General features: G+C 42.1%; 10 protein-coding genes across 12 annotated transcripts in view; 7 read left to right on the plus strand and 3 right to left on the minus strand.

The window, feature by feature from the left end:
• LOC145702905 (DNA replication factor Cdt1-like) overlaps positions 1 to 10,642 on the plus strand; it is a 33,946-nt gene extending 23,304 nt beyond the window's left edge. Inside the window, exons 2-8 of the mRNA XM_081780201.1 lie at positions 7,199 to 7,263; positions 7,849 to 7,987; positions 8,033 to 9,006; positions 9,054 to 9,497; positions 9,603 to 9,806; positions 10,066 to 10,238; positions 10,283 to 10,642. Of these exons, the coding sequence (XP_081636327.1) occupies positions 7,876 to 7,987; positions 8,033 to 9,006; positions 9,054 to 9,497; positions 9,603 to 9,806; positions 10,066 to 10,238; positions 10,283 to 10,451 (2,076 nt within the window). The 5' untranslated portion in view covers positions 7,199 to 7,263; positions 7,849 to 7,875 and the 3' untranslated portion in view covers positions 10,452 to 10,642. The remainder of the gene's footprint in view (positions 1 to 7,198; positions 7,264 to 7,848; positions 7,988 to 8,032; positions 9,007 to 9,053; positions 9,498 to 9,602; positions 9,807 to 10,065; positions 10,239 to 10,282) is intronic.
• LOC145701807 (tubulin--tyrosine ligase-like protein 12) lies at positions 443 to 1,783 on the minus strand. The gene is made up of 3 exons (XM_081779023.1): positions 1,524 to 1,783; positions 860 to 1,171; positions 443 to 651 (listed from the first exon to the last, which is right to left on the minus strand). Exons 1-3 carry the CDS (start codon positions 1,531 to 1,533, stop codon positions 443 to 445), a joined length of 531 nt encoding a protein of 176 aa, XP_081635149.1. The 5' UTR covers positions 1,534 to 1,783.
• LOC145701808 (structural maintenance of chromosomes protein 2-like) lies at positions 1,921 to 7,173 on the plus strand. Its single transcript, XM_081779024.1, has 14 exons — positions 1,921 to 2,160; positions 2,480 to 2,716; positions 2,835 to 3,228; positions 3,310 to 3,766; positions 3,808 to 3,980; positions 4,024 to 4,090; positions 4,312 to 5,150; positions 5,181 to 5,473; positions 5,757 to 5,938; positions 5,978 to 6,165; positions 6,206 to 6,333; positions 6,380 to 6,484; positions 6,645 to 6,869; positions 6,911 to 7,173. The coding sequence occupies exons 1-14, from the start codon at positions 1,957 to 1,959 to the stop codon at positions 7,118 to 7,120; spliced, it is 3,702 nt and encodes a 1,233-aa protein (XP_081635150.1). The 5' UTR covers positions 1,921 to 1,956; the 3' UTR covers positions 7,121 to 7,173.
• LOC145702910 (uncharacterized) lies at positions 10,608 to 11,765 on the minus strand. The gene is made up of 4 exons (XM_081780207.1): positions 11,348 to 11,765; positions 11,228 to 11,307; positions 11,043 to 11,167; positions 10,608 to 10,944 (listed from the first exon to the last, which is right to left on the minus strand). The coding sequence occupies exons 1-4, from the start codon at positions 11,549 to 11,551 to the stop codon at positions 10,712 to 10,714; spliced, it is 642 nt and encodes a 213-aa protein (XP_081636333.1). The 5' UTR covers positions 11,552 to 11,765; the 3' UTR covers positions 10,608 to 10,711.
• A 1,482-nt stretch (positions 11,766 to 13,247) lies between these two features.
• LOC145705746 (inositol polyphosphate 5-phosphatase OCRL-like) lies at positions 13,248 to 16,536 on the minus strand. Of its 3 annotated transcripts, XM_081783231.1 has the most exons (11): positions 16,427 to 16,536; positions 16,198 to 16,246; positions 15,967 to 16,095; positions 15,742 to 15,855; positions 15,328 to 15,663; positions 14,485 to 15,219; positions 14,134 to 14,443; positions 13,897 to 14,090; positions 13,667 to 13,855; positions 13,509 to 13,623; positions 13,248 to 13,466 (listed from the first exon to the last, which is right to left on the minus strand). In XM_081783231.1, the coding sequence occupies exons 1-11, from the start codon at positions 16,444 to 16,446 to the stop codon at positions 13,384 to 13,386; spliced, it is 2,274 nt and encodes a 757-aa protein (XP_081639357.1). In that variant the 5' UTR covers positions 16,447 to 16,536; the 3' UTR covers positions 13,248 to 13,383. The 3 variants fall into 3 exon arrangements, with proteins under 3 accessions (XP_081639357.1, XP_081639356.1, XP_081639355.1); XM_081783230.1 differs by lacking the exon at positions 16,427 to 16,536 and having other exon boundaries at positions 15,328 to 15,651; positions 15,730 to 15,855; positions 16,198 to 16,346; XM_081783229.1 differs by lacking the exon at positions 16,427 to 16,536 and having other exon boundaries at positions 16,198 to 16,343.
• A 219-nt stretch (positions 16,537 to 16,755) lies between these two features.
• LOC145705751 (inhibitor of Bruton tyrosine kinase-like) lies at positions 16,756 to 18,259 on the plus strand. The gene is made up of 2 exons (XM_081783235.1): positions 16,756 to 17,257; positions 17,736 to 18,259. Exons 1-2 carry the CDS (start codon positions 16,768 to 16,770, stop codon positions 18,224 to 18,226), a joined length of 981 nt encoding a protein of 326 aa, XP_081639361.1. The 5' UTR covers positions 16,756 to 16,767; the 3' UTR covers positions 18,227 to 18,259.
• On the plus strand, positions 18,258 to 20,659 carry LOC145705747 (uncharacterized). Its single transcript, XM_081783232.1, has 3 exons — positions 18,258 to 19,960; positions 20,007 to 20,434; positions 20,474 to 20,659. The coding sequence occupies exons 1-3, from the start codon at positions 18,461 to 18,463 to the stop codon at positions 20,655 to 20,657; spliced, it is 2,112 nt and encodes a 703-aa protein (XP_081639358.1). The 5' UTR covers positions 18,258 to 18,460; the 3' UTR covers positions 20,658 to 20,659.
• A 67-nt stretch (positions 20,660 to 20,726) lies between these two features.
• LOC145705750 (sodium-dependent glucose transporter 1A-like) lies at positions 20,727 to 22,563 on the plus strand. Its single transcript, XM_081783234.1, has 3 exons — positions 20,727 to 21,594; positions 21,655 to 21,918; positions 21,958 to 22,563. Exons 1-3 carry the CDS (start codon positions 20,727 to 20,729, stop codon positions 22,200 to 22,202), a joined length of 1,377 nt encoding a protein of 458 aa, XP_081639360.1. The 3' UTR covers positions 22,203 to 22,563.
• Positions 22,564 to 22,602: 39 nt separating this feature from the next.
• LOC145705748 (uncharacterized) lies at positions 22,603 to 24,498 on the plus strand. Its single transcript, XM_081783233.1, has 3 exons — positions 22,603 to 22,827; positions 22,869 to 23,402; positions 23,444 to 24,498. The coding sequence occupies exons 1-3, from the start codon at positions 22,789 to 22,791 to the stop codon at positions 23,987 to 23,989; spliced, it is 1,119 nt and encodes a 372-aa protein (XP_081639359.1). The 5' UTR covers positions 22,603 to 22,788; the 3' UTR covers positions 23,990 to 24,498.
• Positions 24,499 to 24,751: 253 nt separating this feature from the next.
• LOC145702912 (uncharacterized) lies at positions 24,752 to 26,227 on the plus strand. The gene is made up of 4 exons (XM_081780208.1): positions 24,752 to 25,233; positions 25,429 to 25,588; positions 25,631 to 25,731; positions 25,778 to 26,227. Exons 1-4 carry the CDS (start codon positions 25,204 to 25,206, stop codon positions 26,075 to 26,077), a joined length of 591 nt encoding a protein of 196 aa, XP_081636334.1. The 5' UTR covers positions 24,752 to 25,203; the 3' UTR covers positions 26,078 to 26,227.
• The last annotated feature ends 11 nt before the right edge of the window (positions 26,228 to 26,238 follow it).

Consider the following 26,238-nt stretch of genomic DNA (forward strand, 5'->3'; position numbering starts at 1 on the left):
AACTCTACAGTTTGGTGAAAAAAACTCACTAAGACATTGATTCAACGGTGACTCTGAAAATATAGAAGTAGCCAAGTCCGCATAGTCTTGTGGTGTTCAAAGTTTACGACCCTAGACGAAGGGTGCAGAAGAAATATACTTAGTAATGTCAATTGTTATCGGAAAAAGCGTTTGAACTTGGTCCCACGCCGGAATGCTACATCGGCGCAAAGTTTCTCTAATTAGTAAAGAAGAAGAAAAAGACCTCTGTTGCTACGACTTTCTCTTTCTTATGGTTGCTCTTGCATCGTGTCTACCAGACTAACCGGTGAAAAAGCATTAAGTAATGAACCACAAATGCTAGCAAAATAAGCCCTCTAATAAAAAGGTAAATAAGTGAAGGTCCCAGAATACAAAAGTATTGCCAAAATAATCCCCAATAAAAGTTAGTAAATAAATCGATTTATGACTTTTTCGAACTAATCCTTGAGTGTCGAACTCGCGCGCCAAGCTCATCATTGAGATACCATACATCGAAAGTGGGCTCGTTTGGATATGGATACGTCCCGGAACGAGTGTAGCTTCTATTACAAATTTCAGTGGCGCAGTCGTAGTCGGAAGTCGAGACGTTGAGAATTCCCGCAAGTCGATCTTGGAGACCTTCCATGTTGTCTGAAGGTAAAAATGAAATATCGCGTTTCTCATCGAATTTTCACTCATTTTTGTTACAGTAAAATTACTGTTGTTAATCGTGGAGCCACTTGCCGCTTCGAGTGAGAAATACCTAAAGCCGCGAAAAGCGCTGATTTTCTATCTTATTTTGCTCGAAGCCGCAGGCAGCTCTCGACTTTTTGCACGAACTTTACTGAAGATAGTGTACCTAAGTAATATCTGAGCTCTTCCTTGGATCTCCAGGTGCAAGCATGATCAATCAAGTAAATCTGCTCCGGGTCTTCATGATCCAGCCCTTCTTCATCGCAAACAACTACTTTGTAGTTCGAATCCACGGGAATCCCACTATCGTCCTCGGCAACATGAGTGAGCATAAACTTGCTCCCTCCATCAAAACTTTCTGTAGAGACTTTCTTTTGAAGAGCTTTCCAGAAATAAGAAGGAATGCCGAGGGATTCGAGCTGGTCTAAGTTCGAAGCGAGGAATTGTTGGTACTCTTCGTTATCTTCATTGTTGTGGTCTGAAAATTGAAAATGTAAATTTCAAAGACTTATTGTTAATTAAATTGATAGTCAGCATTATTTTATCATAAAAATATATTCTCAAATTATTTCGAATTAGTGTTTATTGTTATGTCACATTTCTAATGCTTTGCTCATCTCCAAATAAGGAAAGGAGATTCGCCGCACCTGTTCAAAATAACTTTCGCTTGGCCTCGGCCACTTTTCTGTTCACTCTGCCAGACCGCTTGCTACAAAAATGCCGCTAATATTAAATTTTTACAATTCGCAAAACTAGAGTCAATCTTCTCTGCATTGCAGCAAATGCATAACCACAACAATAATTATGTTTTTATTTCAGTGCCTTATTACCTTGAGACATTTTTGCAAAACTAAATCTTCGAGCCGGAAATTCTCGAGAACACGTTTTCTCTTCCTTATTTTCGAATCTTCCTCCAACCGAAAGCCGCGCGGTCCTCCTCGCTACCCAATGAGCGCGCGCGTTCTACGGAGCGCGCATTTGAATTTTCTCGTTTTTTCGCTTCAGATTCCAGAACTGAACTTGATTCTTTGTGAAATGCTTCAAAATCGACTTTTTCTTCAGAGAGAACTCTACTAGAGACTTATTCTTAACAGAAACAGTGCATAAAGAGGACTTTTAGCGTTATTTTTAAAAACAGTCTTTTAGACAAATTTTCGAATTTCCCGCCTACACGTGCAAAAGCTTTATTCCACCTATTAACTTGGCTTTTTATTCAAAATGTGTTTTTCAGAGTTTTGAAGAAGTCGGCATCGCGAGAGAAAAATGTACATAAAGAGCATCGAACTCGACGGGTTCAAATCGTACGCCCGGCGGACGGAGATCAAAGACTTCGATCCGCTCTTCAACGCGATCACTGGACTGAACGGATCTGGAAAGAGTAATATTCTTGACTCGATCTGTTTCTTGCTTGGCATCTCGCAGCTTAATCAAGTTCGCGCGACATCGTTGAACGATCTTGTTTACAAGGTACACTTTTGTATTTAACAACAGTAACAATCGTTAGGCTTATATCATAAATAATATATACATATGAGTACACTTGTTTTCTGATAGTCTAACTTTTGCTGGAAAAGCGGTTCTTGTGAACTTCAGGCTGAAGTTGAGTTACTGCTGAAATAAAGCAGTATGAAGAAGACTTAGCCGCCAAAAGCGCGGCTTTTTATATTGCTCGTAGACGCAAGAGGCTTCTCGCTTTTCAACAGAAACTAAACTTCAGGAACAACCGTCATTCCAGTAAAATTTAAGAATCACCGTATGAAACAGTTAAATAAACTTCCGTCTTCAGAATGGCCAAGCTGGAATCACCCGCGCCACCGTTTCGATCACATTTGACAACCGGGACAAAGACAAGTCCCCGATCGGCTATCATGACAGCGATAAAATCGTTGTCACTCGACAGATTAATGTCAACGGCAAGAACAAATACATGATTAATGGCGTCCACGCGCAAAACAACCGAGTTGCCGATTTCTTCCAAAGCGTTGGAATGAACATCAACAATCCCCACTTTTTGATCATGCAGGTAAATGATTCTTTGAAACGATATTATAGTTGTATTTGATTATAAGAACATCTGAAATCATGAATAAATGAATCTTCGCTTATTATTTATTTAAAATCCATTAGGGCTTTTCTTTTAGGGACGCGTGACAAAAGTCATGAACATGAAGCCAATGGAAATCCTGTCAATGATCGAGGAAGCAACAGGAACTCGAATGTACGAGTCAAAAAAAGACTCGTGCACTCGTGCCATTGAGAAAAAACAACTCAAGTACAACGAATTGACGAAAATCCTCAACGAAGACCTTCACCCGCAAATTCAGAAGCTCAAAGGGGACCGAGAGAGCTACATGAGATACCAGCAGTTGACGCGGCAGATCGAGCTCAGCGAGAAGTTCGTCATTGCTTTCAAATACCACGCGCTTGATCAGAAGCTGCAAAGTGCTGACGAAGGAAAAGCGCAGCTTCAGGCAGAGTTGCAAAACGCTCGCGAGGAGGACAACCGGCTAAAAGAAGCGAATGCTCAAGCTGAAGGTACGTAAAGACCTCTAGAAATCATGTGGGACCAACTGCATGTCTAAATACCTTTTGAAGATGGTCTCTAGTCCATTTTAGAGTCTGTTAAAAAGATGAGCGAGCAGAACGAAGCCGAAGAAGGTTCTCAAATGGCTGAAAATGAGGCTAAACTGAAACACCTCAGAAACACAGAAGCGAAAAAGCTCGGAGAAAAGAAAGCCGAGCAAGACAAGGTGAAACGACACCAGCAAAAAGTGGAGAAGCTCAAGAAAACCGTCAAGAACACGGAGCAGTCGATCGAAGCGAAAGAAACGGCCCGTGAAAAGATGCAGAATGCGCACGAATCGAACGCAGCAAAAGCGAAACAGGCGGAAGAGGAGTACAACAAGGCCACAAACATGTTGGAACAGCTACGGGTTGGTACGGCAGTGAGTGCTGATGGCAGCGGCAAGACGATGGCCGACGAAGCGATTGAGAAGCGTCAGATAGTTTCGAACAAAGAAACGGTTCTAAAAACAACATCCGCGAAGATTAAGAGGAATAACACTGACATCAAGTAAGTTCGGGAATATGATCGCTTCTTACGCAACTTTTCAGCAATCTGAAACGGCAAATGACAAAAGCGTCTTCCTCGTACAATGCGGATAAGAAGCAAAAAGACAAGGTCGTCAGTGAACTCGAGAAAATCACTGCTGAGTTGGACCAAGGCGGATACAACGAAGAGGAATACACTCGCATGGCAGCAAGGCATAATCACCTTGAGAACGAATGTAAGCTTCCTCATTTTACTCGGTTTTTAAGGATTGAATTTAGATAATAATTTGAAAAGTCAGGAGGAGAAATTCTACGAGCATTTCAGTCGAATCGAAGATCCACTACGGTACGTCAATCTTTATGAAATCTTCCCTCATCCATTAATATTTAAATTGGATGACTTTACCACCGTCATAATCCGTGGGAATTGAGTAGATGCCGGATTTCAATCATCAATTACGTTTTTCTCCTTTTTTATACTTTAATTTTCTATTTTAAAGTCACTCTCAATTTCCAAAACATCATGACTTCTGTGTGACGCAATTTTGATCTAACTCGATCTCGTAGATATCCGCCCAACTTCGACCGCAGGAAAATTATCGGATTCGCCGGCAAACTCGTCCGGGTCCATAAGAAAGAATTTCTCCCAGCTCTGGAGAAGACAGCGGGCGGAAAACTTTACAATCTGGTCGTCGATTCTTCCGAAACTGCGCAATACATCTTCAAGAACAAGCTTCTCAAGCGACGAGTCACTCTCTTGCCTCTTGACAAGCTTAGTGTACATCGAGACGTCGACCCACGCAAAGTGCAAAAGGCGAAGTCCCTCGTTGGAGGACCGAATGCCGAAGCTGCGAAAAACTGTGTCTCTGTGGACGATCCAAGTCTCGACATTGTCGCTCAGTTTCTCTTCAACGGCATCATCGTGACAAACACGAACAACATGGCGAGTAGCATCTGTTACGACCGAGACATCAAAACCAAGACCATCAGCAACGATGGAGGAGTTTATGATCCTTCGGGCTCCATTTCCGGCGGCGGTGAGAAGAACTTCTTGATCCTGAAGGAGTTGGAGAAACTCCGAGACATTGAAAATAACATTGAAGCGATCAACGTAGAGTACTACGCCCTTCAAGATCGATTGAAAGAGATGGACAGCTTCCAGGCGAAGTTCCAACGGCTAAATGGAAAGAGAGCTCAAATGAATGCAATGTTGGAGGAGCTGAATCTCAAGCTCCAAAATTCTGAGTTCGGCCGGCAACAAGCTGACATTGACGCGCTTGAGGCAGAAGTGAAAGACATGCAGCAGGTTCACGATGAGGCCAAGGAGGAATATGACAGGGCGCTCAAAGAAGCCAAAGAGATTGAAACTAGAATGCACAATTTGGAAAAGAATCGTGAACAGGAAGGTGTCTAGAACGGAAATTAAATTACCAGTGCTATCTTTTTATCCGCAAACAGACGGGGGTTAGAAACGGTTCATGACATCCATGTAGGAATTGAAAAAATGGAAAAAGACTGTGCGGTCAAAAAGAAGAAGATGGACGATGAGCTGAGTCGAATCGAACAAGCGAACGCAGGGTACGAGAGCATGGGCATGGAAATCGCCGGCTTGAAGGAAGAACTCGCTGAAGCCCAAGCAGCGCTTCAGGAAGCCTCCGAGGAGTGCGTCGACAGTCAACTGCAGGGCTTTATGGACGAATGTAACGCTCTAAAGACGGAAATTGAACAGGTAAAATACTGAACCTCGGAGAATAACATAAACACGACTTTCTCCATTCACCTTTCAGCTGGGTATTCGTACGCCTTCAATGCTTGAAAGCAGTTAATAGTTGGCCTTTTCTGGCGATTATTTCATGCTATTATATTGAACAAACGAGTGGGAAATACTAACTTGCAGGCCAGTCTACCGTGATCTTAGGATACAGTGAGATTTCGGAGTACAACCTGCATACAACTTTTTCAATTGATGAAAATTTTATGTCGAGAAAATTCAAAATGTAAAAATTTTTTAGATGGTCGCGATGATCAAAGACCAGCGAGAGCTCATCAAGGCTCGAAACACCGAAATCAGCGAGGCCAGAAGAGAAATAAAAGAGAATGAAAAGCGGATCAAGCATCAGGCGGCGGAAATCCAAAAATGCGAGCAGCAGATTCATATATACGATGAAACTAACGCTGCTGAAGTTCGACTCCGGTATGGATTTTATTTCTGTTCTTTTCTTGACTGTTTTAGCGATAAATTGTACGAAGAGAACGAGTGGATCGAGACTGACAAGAGCATGTTTGATAAGCGGGGCGGACCGTACGATTTCTCCAACAGCAATCCGCAAAAGGCTGAGAAGGACTTGAAAAGGGCCAAGGCACAGCGAGATCAGCTTGATGGACAGATCAACCATAGATCAATGGCTCTGCTTGTTCAAGGTATAGAATTTGGTTCGTCCGCATTCAAAACAATTTATAGCTGAAAAGCAGGAACAAGAAGTCCTCGCAAAACGAACCGATGTTGTCGAGGAACTCAAACAGATCGAAGGTTCGATTATGGCCCTTGACAAAAGCAAGAAAAGGGAAATCACCGAAGCCTACCAACAGGTGCGTAATTGAATCTTTTGAAAGTGACTTTTCCTATCATAATTAGGTGAACCGTGACTTTGGTCGCATCTTTTCCACGCTGCTGCCCGGAGCGACCGCTAAATTGGCGCCACCAGAAGGCAAATCGGTTCTGGAAGGACTCGAGTTCAAGGTAAAAATAAACATGTTGCTTTTATTATCGATCGCGGTGTCCAATTTCACGCGCGCTTTTCGAATTTATTGCCTGCGCGCGCACCAGCGGGCGCCATATTTTTTGCGACCGGGATTTTGCAATAAGAAAAAAGCAAAAGAGAAAAAACTATGAATCTTAGGTTGGTTTCGGAAATGTTTGGAAAGACAACCTCGGTGAGCTTTCCGGTGGACAGAGATCCCTCGTCGCCTTGTCGCTAATTCTAGCGATGTTGCTCCTGAAACCGGCTCCAATTTACATTCTGGACGAGGTCGATGCTGCTCTCGATTTGAGCCACACTCAGAACATCGGAACGATGCTGAAGCAGCAGTTCCAGAAGAGTCAGTTCGTTATCGTCTCCCTCAAGGTAAAAATATATTCTCCTCGTTGATTTCAATTTCAACATAGGATGGCATGTACGAAAACGCTTCCGTGCTCTTCCGCACCAAATTTGTCGATGGTGTATCCACCGTCGCCAGGATCTCCTCAGGAGGGAAGAAGGGCGGAGCTGCCAAAAAAGGGCAAAGAAAACAATACCCTCACAGCTTAATTTTTTATATTTTCACATGGAACTATCTTTATTCCACTCAATTACTGCCACTAGAAAAACAACACTGACATACTCTGCAAGTTCACTTCCATTTTACTCAACACATTCCCTATTCAAACCGACAACTGCTTATCTTTGAACCTTTTCAGACAGCTAGAAATCGGTGCTTTCGAAGAAACTATTTGGGGAGTACGAAGAAAATCCTTATCAGGTAAAAAACAAACTTGCCCATCATTTGATGGCCGATGATTATGTTTAGTAAAAGGTCTGAGCAGATATTTCAAAAGTCGGAAAACGCTTTTGTCAGTAGCGCGCGTTTGAGAAACTTCCACGCGCTGCGTTTCGGACACTGAGGACAGTAAATCACGAGACCGAGCTTATGTTTTCTCGATAGCTAAAAGGTGGCTCTTACAAGCTAGAAAATGCCGCTAGTGGAGCAGAAAACGCTATTGTACAATTTTCAACTCTTTTTCTCTCAGTGGAAAGGCGTTTTTCTGATTTGCGAGATTGATGCGCAAAATGATCACGTAATTCTAAATGAGGCCTTCTTTCTTGGAACGTTTTCCTGGAAACAATCAGCTGACGGAAAGAGTTGCCAAGTGCGACCGGAAAGCGGCATGATATTTTTAGCGTCGGCAACAGCAACTGATTCCCACTTTGATCTTGTTGATCTGCCGTGGAGTTGTGATTCCCCGCCGAGTCCTTATCGCTAGTTATATAAGTCTCTTCCCTCGGCTATTTTTTCATTCTTTCGATTAAGAGAAATTTCGATAAAATGAAAAGAAACTTCTTTCAGGTTAGTCAAGCAGATTTCTTTGCAAAGATGCCACGAAGAGCGACTGGACGAACAGCAGCTCTAGCCTCTCAGCCAAAAATTGACGTGTTCACCGAACGAGTGACGAGACGAAGCGCCAGAATCAAGAATGCAAGCCTCGGTAAGTCAAATTCATCCAATACGAGAAATAATGTTGAAAATTTAGATGCTGAAAATGAGAACATTCGATCGATTGCCGCTCCGACTAAGAAGGTCCTCATGGCGTCACCTAAGCGTCCAAACCAGAAGCTCTCTGTCTCTGAAGGTTCTCCAACAAAAATGGCAAAGAAGAACCCTTTGACGGAAGGCCGCGAAACTCTCCAGCAGACGTACCAAAAGCAGCTTGAAGTGCTCAAGTCTCCCAGCAAGCTTGGAACTCTGACACCCGATAAGTTGTCGTTCGACCTCGACATGTCTCCTGAGAACGAAAAAAAACCAATGCCATCCATCCTTCGAAGCAGACGAGCACTTGCATTTGATGATGAATCAAGCGGAGCTGAGGTTCTACCATCGAGCATTCTCCCGGATGCACCCAAAGCGCCTGGCCCAGTCTTTTCTGGAGCTCAAATCAAACGCAGCCGGGAAGTAGACTCGCAGCCAAATTCTCCCTCGACTTCTTCTCCGATGTACAAAAAACAGATTGCGCCCCGGATGTCCGCCAAAGAAGTCATGTCCTCACCAAAGAAGAACCCAAGTCCACGTGGAAGCCCGAGGAAAGTCGATGGAAGATCTCGTGCGCAGATTATGCTCGAAGCAGCTGTTGGCGAAGTTAAAATCAATGGAAAGAGCTTGAGCAAGGAACTCCTCAAGAAACAGATTGAAAAATCTGGCAAGCTGAACGAGATCAAAGAAAAGCTCAAGAGTATCAAGACCGCCGATGACAGAATCCAGGCCATTCGCGATGGACGACTCAAAGCAAAGCGCGATTCTCTGCGAGAGGTGTCTAAAGTTCGACCAAAGCCCACTCCGAGCCCCGAGAATGCCCCTTGCTACATGAAGTTCCGACATTTGGTCGAGCCAGGAAGAATGACAAAAATGACTCTTCCGACTTCTTATGAAATGCTTGCAAAGCAGTTCGAGGCGGCGGATAACACTTGCGCGACGATGTTCAATCGTGGGCAAGCAATCGTTTTCGAAACGGTAAGACATCACTCCTTATCAATTAATTCATTACATGTATATTCTAGATCGCTCAAGCTGTGCGGACTATCCATGGCCGCGCTTTTGATACAGATGAACTGAGCCAGATTCGCTCACTCTATCCGGAAGCGTACAAGTACGAGTGGAGAAAAGGGCTCTACGATGCCAAGTCTGGCACTGGCCGTGTCAAATCAACCGCTTATCAACTCACTCTTCATCCTCTTCTTGAGAATGACGAAAACGACACCGTTGGAAAGCGCATGAGCCTTGCCCATCTTAACAGCCGATACAAACTAATCCGAAAAACGCTGTTCGGAATAGTTTACGACCTCCACAAGAAATTCCTTGAGACGATCGGCGCGCCCGTCGACAAGATGAAGCAAATTACGCGATGGCATCCGGCATTTCCCCTCGAGTCCTGTGAGGCGATTAAGAAAACGGATCTTCCCCCAAAGCCGGGAAGCACTGGTGGTCCCACAACTGCTGCTCAGGTAATCTTACGCTTATGTTGTCGAGAATCTCAACTCGAGATACATTATCTTAGATATATATCCTAGCTGGCTATGTTCTATGAAAAAGTCATACCATATTTCTAGCTCCTGAGCATGATGAAGGAACAAATTCCCGAGAAAGCAGCAGAAAAGCTGAAGGAACGAAGAGCTGAACTCGAGAAAATCGAACTCAAGAAAATCCTCGACGAGAAAGAAGCTGAAAAACCTTCTACATCGTCAGCCCAATCCGGCAAGAGAGAGATCCCGCCTCATATTCTCGCCAAAATTCGAGCCAAACAGGCAGCAAAGGTAATTAATTACCTGTAAACTGAAAGTTATTTCGGTTCTCTGATTTTGGAAGGCAAGAAGCTAGAAATTCTAAAGAAACCTGAATTTCTGGTGATACAACCTTCCTATAAGAACAATCCGGTCAAGAACAGATTGATATCGGGAGAGAATACACTCGTTTTGAACTACTTGTGGCCGGAACAGTTGATTTGTTTAAAAAAAAAACATTCTCCTTTATGTCTTCCAGACGAGTTTTTTATTGACTAAATCGATACTTTAGGCCGAACAAGAATGCTCCAAGACCGAGCAGAATGAGACGGAATCTAATCTGCTGGAAAGTATCCCTAAAGCTGCTTCGACGATCCGATCACACTTTATTGCTGAAAAGAAAAACGCCTTTCCATTCGATACAGCTTGTAAGCATCTCAAGCGCTCGTGGAAATCGCCCATCAGGTAAAACCGAAAGGAGGTGGCACAAAGCTAACATATTCCATTAGCCTTCAGCATGCTGGAAAACTGCTAGAAAAGATCTTCGAACTCAAGCCTGAGTTCCTCGAGATCAAGACAGTTGTGGGGACCAAGTACTGTAAGCTCAAGAGCCGCGATATTCCCGTCACTATCTTCGAACAACTCGTCAAGGAAAAGATTGCTACTCTTGCAAATTAACGCTTTCAATTTCAATCAGCTGCCAACTTTATTCAACTCTACGTTTCTCAGTTAGTTCCTCCTTGAAAGAAGTTTATTTTGTATATGAGCAAGTCTATGTCGCATTTTTTCACTACACTTTTTCTTTATCCACTATTACTGTGGATTCTCGTTTCACAAGATCACAAATACAGAACAAACACTACTCAGAATCGAAACTTTATACGGCCAGCAAAAGTCGTATGAAACGGCGTTTATTGAAAGCAGGCTTTATCGCATTTCTACAGGTTAAGATCAGCTCTCCATTCGGTACGGCCCCATTGAATGACAGTTGCCCAAGGGGTGACAGTTCCAGTCTTATCCGTGTACCCAGCAGTGCTGAAGCAGTTGGACGTGTAGCAGCATTGTCTACAGTAAGATCGTTGGTTCCTGTTATATTTAGTTTCTGGCTTGCATTTGGTGAAAGCATCATACACAGGAGATGCGTCACGCGCAGCGGCGACAACAGGATCGTCTGAGTAAAGATTTAGGATAGTCGGCAACGTCAAGGCCAATTGGCAGTTTTTGATAGCCGGCTATATTTTCCGTCAATTTTAATCAATTATGACTTACTCAGATAATCCCAGAAGTTTTCCATTTTAGCCCGCTGGCAGGCATCCGCCTGTTTACACCCCATACATATATTTCTCATCTGTCCATTTTCCTCGGTTACCTCCGTCATACAGCTGCCGTAATCGCCTAAGATCCGGTGAAGAGAAAGTTTTTCGAGGGAAAAATAGAACGTTTCTTTCACCTTCCCTGTATGACATTCCTTCTCCATTCCATTGTTGAAGCAGTCTGTCAAGCTTGATTCGTCGCAATGCCAGCATTTCCAGTTCTGAATATCTGTTATTTTGCTATCAAGAGAAGGATGATACAGAAGTGTAAGTTGTTGACGTTGTCGTAGCAATAACAGTGGAAGCAACTGTAGAGGTAGCAGCAGTGATTGGCGCAAAGTATCGAGCTCCAAGAGAGTCAAGAAGTGATCCTTGATCGTTTTCCTCTGGCTCCTCATACTCTTCAAGCACTTCCTCGACTTCTTCAAGATAGATGTTATCGTCCTCGTACACATCGAGCTGCATAAAATCGTCGTCATTAAGGCTAGACACTGAGGAACTTTGGCTAGCAGAGCTTGAGTCAGAGCTGGCATCAGCGGCAAATAAGTCAAGGACACTTGCTAGATCTAATGTCTTCTCCGGTTCTTCTTTTTCATCAGAATAGACGTCATAATAGGTCGGATCAAAACTAGCTGTGTCTGAATAGCTTGATTCATAACTTTGAAGGGGTTAAAAAACTCAAATCAACGACATATTAAATAGCTTTTTTATTAACCCTTGCTATCAGATTTCCAGTCAACGCTGTCGTAATAGGAATCACTATAGCTTTCACTGTCGTAGCTCTCATAGTTTCCGCTATCATAACTTTCACTTGTGTAACTTCCGTAATCGTATTGGGCAAAAGAAACGCCGACAAAAATACTGAATGTCTTCATTTTGAAATAGAGTGCTTAAAATTGGGGAGATTATATATGTTCGATAGAACTCAAGAACCGCAGTGATATTTTAAAGATCTTGCTTTCTGGGAAAATTATTTTCGCTAAAAATAGCAAGGTTTGCTCAAATTGCTGAATTGCGGATTTTTCTAATCCCCTTTGACTTGCGTCATCAAAAAATCGGTGATTTGAAATCCCCATATCTATTTTTGGAAAAGGGAAAAAAGGAATTATCGAGAATTTTTTTTTTCTTTTCCTTCATTTATTCAAAACAGGTTTTCCCGAGAAAAGCACATCTTCATTTTTCACTTTTTGGCAACAATGGCATACACTTACATCCATCGACAATTTGTCCAACCAGGATCTTGGGGATGTCTCTTCTGCAAAGGATTTACAGAACAAATGTCAGACGGCAAATGCATGAAATGCTTGTACTCTGAGTACGGAAATCATGTTGGAAGTCTGAGAGGGATCAAAACTGAAAGCAGAGGTATTAGGTCCGCAGAGAATTTCCTTGACTGGATATTTTAGTTTTTTCGACAACCAGATTTCTGCTCTGTCCTTTTCGATCCTGCAGCTCTGTTTTGACACTCGCGGAATTCAACAATAGTAACTGCTGTCCGGAAGAAAAGAAACGTAAAGGAAAGGCTCACGAATCATGTTATTTATGATGAAAATTTTTTTATGATATTTTTCTATATATATTTCAAAATATATCGATCAGCTGACTAAGTGAATTTCGAAACATTTGAGGAGGCCAAAAAGCAGCTAGAATATGCAGACCAAGCTGTAAGGGGTAAGCTAAAGCACTTTCGAAACAGAAGATTTATAATCACTTTTAAGATGCTGAGGCGTACCGGGTCCAAGTGCGCGCAAGGGTTGCCCTACTTGCTGAGCAATTCAAGAGTCTCTTTCATGACAATGGTACATCATCCAACTGAAATGATCTCAGTCGTCAATTTTTAGATGAGCTTGCGCCCCAGTGTGCAATTTGCCTGCAGACCTACAACAAAGAAGACCGATTCGAAGCCGCCCTCAAAAGCTGCGGACATCGTGGTTGCTTGAAGGAAAAGTTTTAAAGGAACATAAAGCGTTTCATTTGCTTATTCTTTGAAAACTCCGAAAAAGTGTCTCAGAAGGCTCGCTTTTAACTGCACCCTTGATGAGCGGACATGTCCTCACTGCTACGAGCCCTTCAACGAAGATGATATCATGAAGCTCTACTAACTCCTGTTTTCTCCGTTTGTATCTGCCAAAAATAAACATATCTTTAAATGAAATTTAAATATGAATGTTTATTCGGAAATTGGAATCAACCACGCAGGCGCATTGAACAGAAAATTATTAAACTTGAGAAATAGGCGGAAGTATTGCACAATTAGGTAACATCAGATGATTCGTATAAATGATAGTTTGCAGCTTTCAAATAAGAGGAGACTCGTCAGCACTTAGAAACTGGCTCACAAATTGGACGCTTTTTCTTCTTTCCAAATCTGCTTTTTCGCCTTCAATAGTGTTCAATTAAACCATATTTCGTAGAAACTTACGATTATGAAGAGGAATTTCAGGGCGTAAAATGCATCCAGCAAATAGTCCTGCTAGGAATTCACTAGTACATCCATTGATGCTACCATGTTTGAGAACTTCTTTCAGGAACATTATCTAAAGAAAGTTGTTCGCTGAATGATGAGATATGGAGACTTACTAGATATTGAAAGTTGTTTTGCGACCTGAGGTCGAGCTTTTCAACGAGATTTTTACAGAGCCTCAGGTCGTCCACGATGTCGAGGCAAAGTTCAAAGTGCGAAAAAGGGATGATTGGGAAGGGATTCGAATTGAGGAAGAGCAACAATACTTCTGCCACGGAAGCAACTGAACCTGGAAGTGCCTCGATCTGAAAGCAGTTTACACTGGTCACATTCAATTGATGCTTACATCGCCAACAACTTGTTCACCGTCGAGTGTGTCAATGATCGCCCTGACTTCATCAGGATCTCCATTGATTTGGAACAGCTGCTTTTCTGTAAATCCGTGGTTAACGATGTGATTCAGTAAGACGTAGAAAGCAGGTGGGTGGAAATTCTGCTCCCTCATTGAAGAATCGTTTGAAGAGTTCTTTTCTGCTTTTACTGAAGAAAAAATATAAAGGTCCACGATTAATGTCGAAAATACCTAATTGATTGAGAACTAGAGAAGTCGCCGGATATTCTAGTGATGAAATAGAAACGTCTTTGAAGAATGAATGTGTAAGAGCAATGAATGGCATTCCAAACGCCGAGTATGTCCAGTTTCCGGAAAGAGTTATGTAATGATCAGGGCCGTTTTTCAACTTGAGGATGAGAATGAGATCGTCGAGGGGATTCACGAACTTGTCCCCTTGCTTCACACCAAAGTTGAACTTTGAGACGACTTCTTTATTGATGTTGAGATCGAACGTTATTGTACAAATTGAGGCATCTCCACTATCTGGCGGTAAGATTCCCTGAAGATAACCTCAAATCATGGATTTTCATAGCAATTTACCTTATTTGGATCGATCGACAAGCCAATGTTTGAATTAAAAGCTTCGTAGATGTCCTTGTCCGGCGAGAACACTTTCGAATCGATGATCTGAAACTGGGCAGGAGTCTTTCCCGTATTCTGCAATTGAATATTCGCCGTCGCTCGTTCCAAAAATTTCAGCTTTCCAAAGTCGATTGCTTTGCTTGAAACAGCCACTTGCGGAATAAGCTCATTCTCGTGCTTGTCTAGCCAACTGGTAACTTCTTTGTACACGGAGTAGTAGATTTCTTTGTTGATCTTTTCGGTTCGGGCAATGAAACTGGCGGAGATTGGTTTGTGGTCAGAAATGGTTATTGAAGGATGTGAAGAATAAGACAGACATTCTACTGCTTCTTGTTCTTTCGACAGCCATAGAATTCTATCAGTGTAGGCAGGTATTCTATTCTTCGGACTACTGTCATAATTATTCGTTCCAGTATCGAATTTATAGGTCGGCTTGAATGTAATCGGCGCCTCGGAGAATCCCTTGAAGATTTTTCCCGCTCCCATTTCTGCTTTTAACTGATCAGCTGGGAGCAGAAGAGAAATATCGTCGCCCTGGCAGATGTAACGCACGTCGTCGTTAGGCATGTCGAGGCGATAATTAAGATCGCCGAGCCAGAAAACGCGGTCATGGTCAAGAATGGGAAGACGATGGGGAAAATCTGTACGACGACGGACGGACTCGTAGTCTTGGTTGCGCTTTTTCACTGCGTGCTTAGCAATTATTTATCGTCTTGTTATTGAATTGTTGAGAAGTCTCAACAATTGACAGGCAATCAAATGATAGACAGTCTGGATGTCTGTTTGAAAGACAAGGTTTACCTGATGCGCAGCCAGATGAGAAGTAACAAAGCAAAAGCTGGTTTCGTGCACCCTCAAGCTAACCGAACACGCTCCCTTGTTTCCAAAAGTGCCCATCAGTCCACAGCCAACATTGGCAGTGTACACTTTTGAAATAGCGGGTCTAATCGACTTCGAGCAAAAGATCATTATGTACATTCCGACTAGCCGTTCGTCTGCAATCAGTTGGAAATCGATGTCGTACTTTCTGAGGGATTGTTTGACGGAGCTCTTCCACCATTCCTGACATTTTTGGTACTTTTCGGACTCTTTGGCGTTGACATATTCGCTGAAATAGGCGTCTGCGTCTAGTTGGAGTTCCTTTTTAACGATAAAATAGCTGTTCAGCGGTCAGATCATCAATACAAAAACGAAGGGCTTTAGTATTTTTCCGATTTCCTGAATTCCAACAACAATAATATCGGGTGTTTTCTCCCTGAGTAGCCACTGATCAAGCGCTTCTTTGGGTTCCTTTCCATTCACGTTGAAGCTGCCGGTCAATATATTAACCTAATATTGCAAGGTTATCAGATAACCTCTTTAATCAAGCGAGATTCGCTTAAAGAATATGAAAATGTAGCTGCGATCGATTCTAATTTGGAAAGACAAATGAGTACTTACGTCACAAGGGGATGAATATTCCGACTTTCGCTTTCGAAGGTAGTAATCCAGTAATTGTCTATCATCTGGATCTTCAGACCTGAAGGAAGATTCTTCCGAAATCGACGGCGTTGGCGGAGCGCGGGACGGCCTTCAGCGGATTTGAGAATCATTAAATCGAAGAAATTCCATTTTAGCCTGAGAATCATCAAAATTATCTTCATTCGGAATCGACGATCTTTCAAAATCCTTCCTAATTCTTTCTATTCCACCGGAATCCGTGCCAACAGCTTTCGAGTAGCTATCACTTTTACCCCCAGTTCCAGATTTTCTCCTTCTCAATCTCATATTTATCAAATGAATAATCTACTAACAATAAAAAGGGAAATGAATAATAACTGTAATGCAAATAAAATGAGAAAAAATCACGAACTAATCATCAAAAATCACATTTCTCTAAAATTAAGACTTTATCTAGAACCGTTTCCTTCTGTTGATCATCTTCTTTCTACTCTCTTGACATTTGGAGAAGATTGGATTTAGAATTTTTCACTTTTTTTCGCGATTTTATTTTTTCTGAGCCGCGGCGCGATGACCAGAATTGAAAATTGTGAAAAGGAAAAGCGCGTAGGTCGCTCGTTTTTCCCATTCCCTCTGTCTTTTCAGTCGTTTTCTGAAAGAAAAATCACTGAAGAGAAAACTTCGTTTTGTTTAATTTGTGACTAGAACTCGTTTCTCGCTGGCCGAGCTATTTGTAAAAGAATTTATTATTAAAAATTATATCTAATCGTTATTTATTATTTTCAGATAATGTAAATCGCCATGACTCGATCATTATTCCTCAAACAAGCGCAAGAATTTCTTCTTTCCTGGGCCCGATGTGTTGAATTTATCCCTGATCTGGAAGAAATAACCTCTATCGCTGACGATTTCTATCCAAAACTATTGTCAGAAAGCGACGAAAATGACATCGGAATCGCCCATTTGATTTGTACTTCCGGACCTGAATGGCTCCTGGAAATAATCATCAAGCACCCGGGACTGTATCTTGGACCAGATCGCGAAAATGGCTGGAATCCTGCACATAGAGCCGCTTACTTTGGAAACATGCGCGCTCTCAAGACTTTATATACTTTCGACAAGAAGCTTTTTCATCTTACAGATTTCACAGGAGCCACTGCTGTCGATTTTCTGACCGAGCAGAGTCTTACTCACTGTGATTACGAGACGAGCAGAAGACAACTACAGACATGGGGGCAGAATCAAAACTATACGCTAGGAAGTTCTTCCGAAGCAGCAAGAAGGTACCCCGGTATGTTGCTTGTCGAATTACGGCCCCATTTTTCGGGGGTGAAAAAATTTGTTATAAGTTTAAAGAGAAAATAAATAAACTTTTTATGTTCTCCGAGTTTTCATTGAGAAATATTATATAGTCGTTTGATTCTTTAGTGTTATGGCTTTGATAATTTACATAAGTCTGACTAGAGTCATTTTAAACATACTCTCGAAAAACCATATTATGAAAAACTTGTAATTATGTTTAAAAATTGATAAATTATCCATCCCTCGATTTTCATCATGTATTTTTACTCCCAATATTTTCAACCCTTAGGTATGGGTTCTTTATTCAAACCGAGCTTATCGACCCTAAAATATAGGGTTCAGAAATATGTGCTATGTTTTTAATGCTTGGGAGCTATTTTATGCTGAGATATTTTAAGGTTACAACGTTGATTCTTTTTTAAATTGAAAAAGGAGCTTCAAGGTCAAACTCTTATGGTTTGCTTCAGACATCATCCAGTTGCCAAAGAACACGGTCGTCGTCCACGCCAGTTTCTCCAAGTTCCATGGAATCTGCCTCGACTCGCTAGGGAAGGTCTATTCTTGGGGCGTTCAATCCAACCAAAAAGGTCGCCTAGGTTATCCATCTCCACCGGCTGTTCTCAATCCAAAGCGAATCATATTTCCTGAAGCAGTAAAGATCTCCTACGTCGCGACCAGCGATAACCATTCCGTCTTGATTAGCGACAACGGCAGAGCGTATGTCTTTGGATCCAATTCTCACGGACAGCTGGGCCTCGGCGCTGATACTCAGTTTGTCGAATCTCCACGGTTGGTGCATGTGATGAATAGAAAAGCAAAAGTTCAAAACTTCACAAAAGCCGCTGCGGGAGTTTTTCATTCAGCTCTTATCAATGGAAACGATGTCTACACATGTGGACGAGATATTGGCCAGCTCGGACATGGGAAAGGGTCGATAAACTGTGAAAAGATGCTTTGATTATTATTAAAGTTCACCCTTGAAAGATTGATTAACAAGAAGTACGATGTTTTCACTAAGATCGCCTCTCTTGAAGATTGTGGAGAAATCACGAAAGTAGTGTCTACCGATGCTGCTATTGCAGTTCTAGCGTCACGTTCATTCACCTCTCAAGATGGAAGAAAATCGGGAGATGTTTGGCTGATTGAAAACGGGGATTCGCGGAAGGTGCTAAAAGTCGATGGAATCATTGAAATGTCGATATCTGGAGGGAGGACGAAAAAGTCAGCTGACTGTAGTTGGCGAAGCTCTGAACCGAGTATCGTTGTCTTGAGCAGAGTTCAGGCAGCGAAGAATCGGCAATACGGATATATACACATCTGGAAGCCGAGCTTTGGCTATTTCAGTCCGAGATCAATTTGCTTCAACGATCCGCCACCAGGAATCTTTCCAATCGTATCTGCCTCCATCTTTGAATGCGGCGAGAGGATCCTTCTGGCTGGAAACGACGGTCAATGCTATATCGCAAAATACTCAAAAGAAAAGGTTGAAAAGTACGATGCCGCGTATATTGACAAAAGAGTAAAAGAGAATCAAAAGTCCATTTGCTTCTACATTCAAGCTGAAATGAAAGACCCGAAACCAGCGGATATCTACGAGTTAGAAAGAATTCATGGGGCATCACATGTTTCAAAAGTTTTTGCAGAAGAGAATGGAAGGACTTTTGCGCTTCTCCGAGCTCTTCCAAAAGTTGGAAAACCGACAGAAAATGATCTAGAGGAAGCTCAGTCGTGTGATTTGGTTGATGATTTACTGGGATATTATAAAAGCGGAGGTAGTGGTGGAGATTTGATTCTTAACTTTCAATTCTTCGTCGATAAGGATTTGTTCCTTCTTCGTTTTGGAGACAAAGATTTGAGCAATGAAGATATCTCTGAGGAAGATATTTGGAAAATCTATCATAATGTGCCTATCTCATCCGGAGCTCTTGAATCACCGCCCGTGGAATTAAGAAGGCTACCAGAAAACGTGACAATTAAATGTATCGATGGAGAAATTAAGGCTAACAATCTCATCCTCCTCGCTAGATCTGAATACTTCCGGGCAATGTTTGGTGCTGGCGTCTCTTGGAAAGAAAGCAGCTCGCTCGAAGTTGAGCTCGAGGTGCAGCTGGAGATAATGCGCAGCTTTATCGAGTTTTGCTACACGGATGAGCTTCCCTCAGCATCAGAGTCTATTGGACAACTATTGGTGCTTTCTGATCGCTTTCTCGCGCAATCATTGAGGTCAAAATGTGAGAATGCTCTGGCGATCGTTTTGAATACAGAAATTTGTCCGAAGTTGGCGATGAGCTTGTTCGGTTTCGCTCTGGAAACTGGTGCTCATTATTTAGCGTCTAAATGTGCGAAGATCCTGGTACCAAATCTTGTAGTTCTCTTAGAAACTGGCGGCCTGGATGCTTTGTCCCTCGACGAACTAGAGGCTCTCAGCGCATTCTATCAAGAAGAAGTCTTCGCGCAAGTAGAGAGAAAGATGAATGAAAACGACGAGTTGGAACTTTCGAATCCTGAAATACTTCAACAACTAGTCAGAGAATGCAAGCTTCTAATGAAATCGCCGAAATCACGGAGACCAAGTCGAAAAATCTCCGAGAAATCTGACATCTCCGCAAATTCTCCGCTAACGCCGCTGAAAGAGCTGTCTGAAAGTCTCGAAAGCACTTCAATCACTCCAAAAAGTAAATCTCGTCCACAGGTAAACTACTTTTCTGCTCTAAAATACATCAGTTGAACAATCTTAGCGTACACGACTAGATTTGACTTCGCCCTCTCCTCAGCGAATCTTATCTCCTACCTCGCCGAAAAGCTGGGGTGATATCACTTCCCCACGGACTCCAAGTGGCAGCTTTTCGCTGAGAGACATTATCGAAGAAGATGCAAAGACCACGACTCCTACAAGGCCCGTGAAAATCAAAGGAGCCTTTACTCCTATCAGGCGAAAACACGCCAAGGGCCAAGACTTGGTTCGTGAAGAACGCGAGCGAGCTCAACAAGCAGCTTCTTTTTCTCCTCAATCTCCATGGGGAAAAGCGCGGCCTGTCAAGATCCAAGACCCATGCATTGGCGATCCCTTTCCTTCTCCGAGCACTTCATTCACCGTCAAATCTCCTAGCCAGCTAACTTCCTCGCCGGTTGTTTCAAATACAGATCGACTCGATGAAATCATCAGGTAATAGAAAAGTTTAAGCGGGCTTCCTTAGCTTTTTAGAAAACAATCAGCTGCAGAGCAAAATCGAAAGAAGGTCAAATCAAAGTCATTGAAAACTATCAATATAGAAGAGCGAGCAATAGAAGAATTAAAAGCAATGTACGCAGAAAAATTTCCTTACGACATCATTACTGTCAAACGTGCGCATCTCGATGTCAGCGCGCCTGTTTGGACAAAATCCTGACTTAAAATCCTGTTTATGCTACATTGTGTAGCATTCTGAATTCTAGCGGTCACGTATCTCAACTAAACGATGAGCTCTTTCAGAATGGTAAAGGAGGAGAGTAAAGTCCGACGTATTTACTCCACAGCGATCCTAATCTTCTCGTTTGTCGCGCTTGGGATGTCGACGGCAATGATAGGACCAGCTCTTCCAGATCTTGCATTCAAAACGCATCACTCGACGAAGGATTACACGAGTGTCTTCATGGCCCGGGCTTTCGGCTTCCTTATTGGTGTTGTTATTGGTGGAAAAGTATCTGACAAAAAAGATGAAATGGCCGTCACTGGATTAGCGATTCTACTCTGTGGTGCGTTTCTGTTCTTCCTGGGCACCTTGCCGACGTTGATGCTAGTTTCGGTCGTTATTCTTGCAGAAGGTTTCGCAATGGGAATTTTGGATACTGTTGGAAATATCGTGGCTTTGAGACTCTGGCCAACAGACAAGCATGAAGCTACTCAAAAGTCGGTTATGCAAGCACTTCATGCGGGATTTGCAGTTGGAGGCGTTCTTTGCCCCGTTATTGCAAGACCTTTTTTGGGTGAGTATCGAGTTGATGGAGACAACGTAGCCGATGTGCTCAAAGACGGTGAAGATTCTTCTACTGATATTCTCGAATGGGAAGTTGTCACACCTGGACGGCTAGATGTTCTCTTTAAAATCGTCGGGAGTTGCGTCATCGCTTGTTCAGTGCTTTTCCTAGCGGAGTTTGTCACATCCCGCCGACCATGGACCAGGGATCAAGGAGAGTCAAAAGAAGTTGCAGAGAACGCCGCTCTCTCCAAGTTACAAACTAGATTCTCTTGGCTTTTATTTTCATTCTTCGTTCTTTGCGTTGGCTCAGAGATTTCCTTCGCTCAGTTTATTTATAGCTACGCTCAGAGAAATTTAGGACCGGGTTCTAAGAGAGGTCCATTAAGCTTCATCATCAAATCACTTGAACCGCAAAAAGCCCCACAACTTAACTCGTCGACAACGAACTTTATCCAGTCAATCGCTGAGCGCGATGATCCCGTTCGATATTTGTCTTCAACTGCAACTTTTATGTTCTGGATGGGATTCACGCTCTTTCGAATCATCGCCATCGTCCAGAGCCGATTTATGAAGCCTGGGACGATGCTTTGGATGAATCTTGGTGGCTGTATCATAACCTCTGCTGGATTGATTTTTGTTAAAGCTATAGAACCGTGCTTGATTTTAACCTTTTTCTATGGCGCCTCGATGGGTAAGTCTTTGTTGAGTTACAATTTTAGCATTTTTCAAGCGAATACCTTTCCTTCCGCCTTCAATCTTGCTGCGTCGTATATGGAGCTAGACGGAGCGATGGCATCCAAATTCGTCGTTGGATCAGCAATCGGATGGATGACCCTCCCTTCCCTCTGTATCGCGGTGATGGACAATTTCAGCAAGATCCTTCCCACTGTTACTTTCGTTTCTGCCATTTTATCTTCTGTAATTATGCTGTTTACCCAAAGAATGGGTGAGCGTTTTCTCGCTAATAAGATCTAATTATCTCGCTTTCCCCTCTCTAACCATGAAAGTGTTAAAACATAGTTCCAATAATTCATGAATACAGTTATATTTATCATTCAAAAACTTTACTTCAATTTTGTTTTTGAAGAAGTCGGATGAGAAAATGTCCCGGCTCTATACTTCCGTGAACTTTGTAGAGTTGAAAGCTCTAAAGATGAATCTGAGGCGGAAATCAGCTGATGGGTTCGCCATTCCTACTCATTACGGTCATTCATGGGCGACTTACAATGGAATCTTTCAGTCACCGACAAACTGTTACTCGAAATCGGCGAAGGCGATCGGATACAAAGTGAATAAAATTTTCAGACTTGATTTTCTGATACGAAGATGTCTTTCAGGAACGGATCAAAGCTTCTTTCCTTTTCATAGCTCGATTTTGTGGAGATCCAAAAAAGGTCCACTTACTAATGATGCAGTACAGGCCATCAATAACTTCGTAAATCAGCGGGAAGATCTTCTATCGACAAGTGTTGAAGACTTAGAAAAATCATTATTACTTTATCTTTGCTGGACAAATCTAAAAAACTTTTGCCCTCTAACTGGGAGAGTAAAGCGAAAGGAAATGATAGGTCCGGTTGAATCTTTTCTTGATCGTTTTGAAGTAAGATTATTCCTTTTATCAATTATTAACGGAAAGTCTAGGCGATCGAACCAAGTGCTCTGCTACAGCTGATGTACATGAACCATTCTCAGCTTGTGCCACGCGAAATCATGAATGATCTACTGGAAAGTCTTCATCCATTATTCGAAGAGAGTATTTTTGAGCTTCTTCCAATCTTCAACCCTAAATGCGGAATGTTCAACTTAGAAGAGACAGTCAACGCAAATCCAGTCAAAGCGCTCTTCATGAATAAATTGAAACAAAATACGGGAGTCTTTGCAGATAAGAACATCCAGCTCTTCCTCAAGAACCCATCTGTTCCGCTGAAATTCAAGCACAGGCATTTCCAGATGATCTCTTGGATGCTGACTCTGAATTCCGAAGGAAACAGTACCAGAAAGTCTGATTTATTAAAGAAAATATACGGCTCTCATCTTCAAAGCGACTTGTCCGAACTTACGCTCGCAGAAATGGTCGATTTGTCAAACATGGTCGGGCTGTATGAGCATGAAGAATACTTTACTGGCGTGGATCAAATTGACGAGCAAACTTCTCTTTATTATCAGTCTTGCACAGTAATAGCGGTCGATTTTAGAATGTTTCTTAATTATTTAAGGATTCCTGCGCAGGTCTCACGCGATCATCCTTCGCCAAGTTTGTGGATGACGACACGAAGGCAGTAAACAACTCAAACTCGGTCCCGCGTGGGGAGGAGGCGTATGAAGCGATGCTCTCTAAGAATATAGAAGAATACCAACGTTCACTTGAAGAAGAAGGCGTTGGTCAGCTGGAGATCTCGTATAAGACGTTAAAATTTATTTACAAACCGCCAGAAAGCTCTTTTCGGAGGTGGATCGGCAAGAGTGGCGTCCGAAAGAAGTTTATAGCGAAAGAAGAAAGGATTATTAAAGACATGTGTTTCGCACTATCGATTAGGAAGAAATTATTGGATATTTTTGTAGAAGATGTGAGAAGGCATCACGAAGATAGTTATCACCTGTCTTTCATTTCTCATTTTATCTCGGATATTTATGAGGAATTGGAGGACAAAGAAAGTTTATTGGAAGATTTAAGAGATATAATAAGGAATGAGTTTTTATTGTTTCTCACAAAAACACGCGGAACCATGAAATCGAGGCATGAAAAAAACTCTTATCAGTAAAGAAAGCAAGTGCCCGATAGAAACTGTTAATCGAATAAAACTCGCCCAAATCCTACTTGCATATTTTCCAGACCTCTATTCAAAAAGCAATCTTCAAGATCTGTTCACTCACAACGCTGCCTTTCCTATCTATCTAGTGCAAGCAGATGGATAGAGAAACCACTTGTAAATATAACTTAACTTATTTGAAATTTATTGTGTCATCCTTATTGAGTTACATCGTGTCAAAGTATTTTTTGGCAAAGAAAGCAAGTTGAATAAAGGATACAGTTGCGAGGAGGTAGAATATGGTCGCTACTAGCTTTTCAAGAAAGGATCCGGCTTCTTTCATCTTAGGAGGACTCCAGGTTGGAGGTGGAGTGTGCTGCTTTAGGTGGATCTTTATACTAGAAGAATACTATAGCTTCGTTTGCATGGTTTTCCTTTCAAAGCTGTTATTCAAAGTATACTTATAAGTTGGGTTCTCTTATAAAAGATCCGTTCTCTCGCTCGTGCTCAAACTAGAAATCGATAGGTCCATTCTAGCTCACTGAATTAACCCCTTCATCACACACATCATCAATTCTGCACTCCCTTATCAAATATTAAAAAACCCTTCGCTCTTGGCACTCTTAAGTTTTGTCACCATGTCTAGGACTTTGCTAGAATTCAATGAGATCATGGGAGAATGGCATCGTGATTTGTTGTTGTTAAATGGTCTTAGCCAAGGCAGAAACAATTAATATTATTACTACGGCGCAATAAATGCGGGAAGTACGTGTCTCCGTTTTTACGGCAATCAGGTCTTCGGTATTTGAAAAAAGAGAATCGCGAGACCAGGTCGAATTGATCACCTGTTCGCTAAAAAGAGCTTATCCTTTATCTTTAAAAGCATTTCCGACAAGTAAAGCGCGCAAATCGATTAGTGTGTATTTGTTGGACTAACTACAAGTTTGCCGAACTACCAGTAGCGACCTTCCACGAGCAATTGTTCCAGGAAATAGGACAAAGCACTCGAGAATAATTAATTCACGAAATTTTATCTGTCGCATAGAAGGACCCAAGCCGCTCAGCTTTCTTGGACCGGAGAGAGAGAGAAGAATCACAGTGAAGATCAAAAGGGGAAATGTACATTTATTGAAGCAAAACTGAGTCACGTGTGGTGACTGGGATGGAAAATTGAAAAATTGACGGATGTATTGAAGAATAATAAAATTCAAAAGTGAACCAAAGAGATGTCTGATCTTGGAGGACTTCTTGAAGGGGTACGTACTTTGTCTTTGCTAACCCTCTACTAAGGGCGTCAAAAATCACAGATGCAATAGCATCCGAAAACGATAGCATAAAGTGCTGAAGAATTACTTTGCCTGCATAAGGATGAATTGTAAAAATTATGCTCTCGATTTTTTGCCTCTAGAAATATATTTGAAGTAAGGCTAGTTTTCTTATCTACTTCTTAGGCTGATGTCAATGTCGACGCAGATCTTAACCTGGCGTTTGACTGGGGCCCGATCGGTATCATCATCGGCGGTGTCTTAGCGTTTCTCCTCGTTGTTTTCGTCATTGCTTATTTCTGCGGTAGGGGTATGTGCCGCTGTTGTGACTACACTTGCTGCAAAGGTACAGCTACGACGTTATTAGTATCTTATCAATCATTATTAGGAGAAGCACTCCAGAGTAGTAAAAGAAGAAATGAAAATCAATTACGCAGAGACTATATGGCGACGCTAACAGCCAATAACTCTCATCAAAATAGCCATTTCGTAAGTACCTATAAAACTAAAAAGTAGCTCATAAAGTAATTTCCAGGATCCGTACAACAGGACTCTTCCTACAACAATCAAAGTTGATGGTCCTCAAAACCGGCCACAAGACCTCGTCGTTTATCAAAATCACCAGATGGCGTATATTCAGCCTCCATTTAAGCCATATCAAAGCTTTCCATACCAGTTTCAGAAGAGAGAACACCCTTTTGGATCTCATCGAGCCCTGCCGCTTCCTGTTACCTCGTATCAGCACTCTCAACCAACTACTAGCTCAAGAAACGGAGACAGACAAAGAAAGAGGGAACGAAAATACCATATTCCAAACCATTCTTCTTATATTTAGATATTGTTTTCAAATTGTCAAACTTAAACTTTATGTAAAGGTGTTCAACATACGGATAATTTATGAAGACGAAAAATAAATTTCAAGATCTAAAGCTGTCTTCAAAACAGTTATTATTTCAATTACTCAAATCAAATTGCACTGACCTGTAGATATACAAA

The sequence above is a fragment of the Oikopleura dioica genome, chromosome PAR (assembly GCF_907165135.1).
Source record: "Oikopleura dioica chromosome PAR, OKI2018_I68_1.0, whole genome shotgun sequence".
NCBI lineage: Eukaryota > Metazoa > Chordata > Appendicularia > Copelata > Oikopleuridae > Oikopleura > Oikopleura dioica.